We start from the raw sequence: 4,389 nt of genomic DNA, 5'->3' as shown, positions 1-4,389 counted from the left end.
CAAGGACGCTCTCAAGAAACTGACTTACGGCAATTGGCATCACAGGTTGGCTGACTTTCTTCTAGCCCATCGTACTACTCCGTGCACTGCCACGGGTAAGTGCCCGGCCGAACTCCGTTGGGGTCGCCGGCTCGTGACTAAATTGGACAGGCTGCATCCGGAGCGAGTAGCTTCACAGGTGTCTCAGCCACACCCACCAAGGGTCCTGCATGAGGGTGATCTTGTCTGGGCCAGGAATTACGAGCCTGGACACCTCTGGGTCCCGGCTGTGGTCTGCAAGGTCTCGGGGCCTCTGTCCTACGAGGTGTCCTTAGAAGACGGCCGCGTTCTTCGCCGCCACATTGATCAACTAGTGTGAGGCGGGACTCACCTAGGTTTCCTCCTCTGTCTTCGCTAGGGGGGGAGGAAGAACGGGAAATGCATTCTGGGAATCAGAATCAGCAGCCAACACTGGTTGCTGAAGACGACATGGGTACGCAACACCCACATTCCGACAGTGCTCCAAAGAGGAATTCTTGGGGCAGAGGGCAAATAGACACCCCCACATTCACTCCAGCCTGGGAGTCACACCGGAGGTATACTAACTACCCACAATTCAGCAACAATACTCCAGACAAGGAGACTAACTGGGAGCATACTAACAATTCACAATATTCAAGAGAGCAGGCACACCGGGGTGGGGACATGCCCTTTTCAGCAATGACTCATAGAAGGATGTCCCCACGCATTAGAGCTAACAGGGAGGTATCCTTAGACCCTATCACTACAGAAAGGAGCCAGAGAAATTACACACCTTCAGGAAACACTGACATGAGCTCAGAGGGCTCAGAAAACTCCCCAAGAGGTAGGTCAACCAGGTATAGTGAACAGCAGAGTCCTGACTTCCTGAACCTTGGAGGCGGGCAGGGAAGCCAGGCAGCAGTCACTAGTCAACCACAGGGTAATTCACCTAGTGTAGAAAGCAATGGGGAAAACAATGCAAGTTCTCCAGGTCTGAGAAGATCGCTACAGGTAAAAGGCCCTCCTAAATACCTTGCAGATTACGTGAGGTGAGCAAGAGTTTAGGAACCTGAACATGAGGTCCAGACTGGTTAGCTCTTTGGAAACTGGGGTTGGGGCATTGGTTTGCAGAAAAGACAGAACGGAACCATACCTCTTACACTATGTATATTTATTGTAACAGTACGTGAACAAAGGATCTACCAAAGGTGGCATCCATGTTGGGCGCAGCATTACTTTATCTAGGGGGGAGGGGTGTTGTGTCCGGAGCCTGCAAAAGCAGGCTCGGGACGATGCAAGAGTCCCGGGCATTTGCAAAAGCTGCCCGGGACCAGACTGAGCGGCGCCGGCCTTGCGCACATGCGCAAGGCGGGAAAAGACTGCCTGTGATTGGTTGAAATTGCCCGGGGATCAGAGGGTATAAATAGAGGCCTGCGTGCCTCTGCTCGGGTTGTTCGTTGACTGTAGTCAGAGAATAAAGACATGTTAGAAATGCATTGCTTCAAGCGCCATTATTCTCCGGACTTAACAGATGGGTTTTCAGGGATGTGAGAAAAATGTTCAAAAACTCTCCACCTTAATAGACACTGAGAGATACTGGATCTAAATTGGACATTAGTTCACTTACTAAAATTCTTGAAGCATTACACATTCATTTTAATAAACTGTGCTAAAGAAAAGTTTGAATTATCTTTTAATTTTAGCTTCTTGTACTCAGAACTGCATTTGTTGGAATTGTAGAGGATTTTTTTTTTTGCGTTTTGGTTTCTTAGTGAAACAGAAAATGTAGCAAAGCAGCAATATCTGATGGAGAAGGAGAAGCGAATATTATTTGGGGGGAATTTATACTGATAAATTGTTATGTGCAAATTTAATACATTATGGCCTTTTACAGGAGTCCCCTGACCCACCCAAAATTAATGCCTTTGAAAACTGTCATTTTGCTGCAACCATTTGGAAGCTCTCTGTAGGGGCACAAAATGGAGCCTAAATCCTTCTCCAGTGCACAGTTTGCACCTCTCAATTACAATGACTCATTGTAATTAAGTATATTGATACAAAACAATTTCTTTTAAAAATAAGAAAGTCGAGCATTATTAGAGAGCCTTGCTGTATTCTGTTTTACATCTGCATCATTATGGTTGGCTCTGGTTTCCCTGTTAGCTTGTACTTCCCCTCTTTATGATACAGGATGAGATGGTTTTATTTCTGCCAGTTTAGGCTTTTCTCTGTTTTTACAAAAGTCTTTATTGAATATGCTTTAAATTTACAAAGCAGGATCTCTTAAAAATTATCCTAATTATGCAGTCTTGCTTAAGAACTGGCACAGACAACTTGTGCCTTCCAAATGTTGATCAAGTGCTAATCCTACCAATTTTCATCTTGGTCATACTGCAACAGATAGGAATTGAAGCCTGAGAACAATTAAACATTTGTCTACTTTAGAATTACATTATAGTTTTGCTGGATGACCAAGCTGTCCAGCATTCTTCACAAGAAACGAAGAAACCTATGGCTACAATCGTCTGGTTGACCTTTTGCCAACTTATAAAAATCTTCACAGAACAAGCAGAATTAGCTTGCAGCAGATAAAGCAATGGAGGACTATAAGATAATTTATGTGACAATGTCCAGCAAAGACTGCTAGCATCAACTCTAGTCCAGAAACATATTATTGAATGTTGTTTTATGAAACTCAGATATAGCTATTAAGTGAAGCAGCGCTTAAAATCCCCTTAAATGCTATCCGTCTTTGTTTTTTTACAGGAATATTGAGGAAAGCACTTTATGAACTTCTTAGACAGTATCTAGTTGGCAAGCTACAGTTTCAAATTTCCCACCAATAATGAATCTGCTATTATTTATTATAAGTTTTATTTGAAAGTTCATTGGATTTGTCTTTGTTTCCCGACAGGCTTACAAAAGTTTAATGGTCACTATTTTCACAGCCGGGAATACAAAACCCCAGAGGTATTCAGGGATAAAAAAGTACTTGTGATTGGCATGGGGAATTCTGGAGTTGATATTGCTGTGGAAGCCACTCAAACAGCAAAAAGGGTAAAGTACCTTAGAACTTTTTGGGAAGCTGACTGGGCTACATTTTAGCCTTGATTTTGGTAGGAAAGTTCTTCACACTTTAGAGTTAGACCAATACTGATAAGAGAATAGTCACCGAGGAGGAACCCAATTCTATGTAAATCTTCCTGAAAAACACACCCCTCAGCTAATATGAGCGTGAGAAAAATAAAATGAGAATTTTTCTATATATGTTCTTTCTCTTTTTTTAATTGTAAGCTGCCCAGGGTTGTTAAGGAATTGGGCAAACTCAAAACTGAAATCCATCAATCAAAATATTGGCCTTCCAGAAGCCCATGAAGTTTTGGCTCATCTCCCAGGCAATAGGCCTGGATGTTAATTTACAGTAGCTCTGGCATGTGTATACAAATTACATGGGGGAAACTGATAGTTTTTACTCGGTCCTCAGCTTTGTGTGTGTGTGTGTGTGGATTGGTTGTTTCTTTTACTTAGTGGGCACTGTTAGATGGATATTGGCAGGCCACAATATAGCCAGCATGAATTAAAATAACCAGGTGGACACATAGAAGAAGTACTATAAGCAGTTCCTGGATCTGTCTCAATCCAGCATGAAGTCTGAAATTAATCTAGACAACTAATGCCTTCCGAGATGGTCAGCGCTGCATGGGTTAATGTTATTTATGAAGCTTTATAATCACCTCAATTACAACTGGCATTAAGCAGGTCACAGCCTAACATTATATTGTACATAATATGGGAGAGAATGAATGAATGAATGAATGAATGAATGAATGAATGAATGAATGAATGAATGAATGAATGAATGAATGAATGAATACAGGTTCTCATCGTAAAAGTCTGGGCTGAGATAATACTATTAAATAGTTTTGTGTGAGGTGTAGATATGACTTGAGATTTTTGATTATATCAGGCTGCTGCTCTCTTTTCATTGTCTTCTATTTTTTAGGTGATGATCAGCACAGAAAGAGGTGCTTGGGTACTGAGCCGTGTTTTTGATAATGGCTATCCCTGGGACATGGTGTTTCTAAGTCGTTTTTTGACTATTATCCGAAATAGCCTTCCTGGACGTATCACAACATGGATGATTGCAAACAGAATGAGCCAGTGGTTTAACCATGCAAACTATGGCTTAATTCCTCAAGACAGGTACTGGGAATAAATTGGAGACTAAAGATGGGTAGATAATAAAGTTGACAAATACAAATATTCCTTCTAAATTCTAAATTTACATATATATATATATATATATATATATATATATATATATATATATATATATATATATATATATATATATATATATATATATATATATATATATATATATATATA

At 41.0% G+C, this 4,389-nt stretch overlaps 1 protein-coding gene across 1 annotated transcript in view; it reads left to right on the top strand.

Annotated features, from left to right (window-relative positions):
- The window catches only part of LOC107302866 (dimethylaniline monooxygenase [N-oxide-forming] 1), a 36,265-nt gene that overhangs the window by 19,683 nt on the left and 12,193 nt on the right, over positions 1-4,389 (top strand). The window contains exons 6-7 of the mRNA XM_015832025.1: positions 2,915-3,057; positions 4,004-4,203. Coding sequence (XP_015687511.1) covers positions 2,915-3,057; positions 4,004-4,203 — 343 coding nt within the window. The remainder of the gene's footprint in view (positions 1-2,914; positions 3,058-4,003; positions 4,204-4,389) is intronic.

This window comes from Protobothrops mucrosquamatus, unplaced genomic scaffold (assembly GCF_001527695.2).
Source record: "Protobothrops mucrosquamatus isolate PMUCROS unplaced genomic scaffold, P.Mucros_1.0 scaffold_294, whole genome shotgun sequence".
Taxonomy (NCBI): domain Eukaryota; kingdom Metazoa; phylum Chordata; class Lepidosauria; order Squamata; family Viperidae; genus Protobothrops; species Protobothrops mucrosquamatus.
The sequence above is the reverse complement of the archived record's forward strand: the minus strand, read 5'-3'. Positions and strand labels throughout refer to the sequence as shown.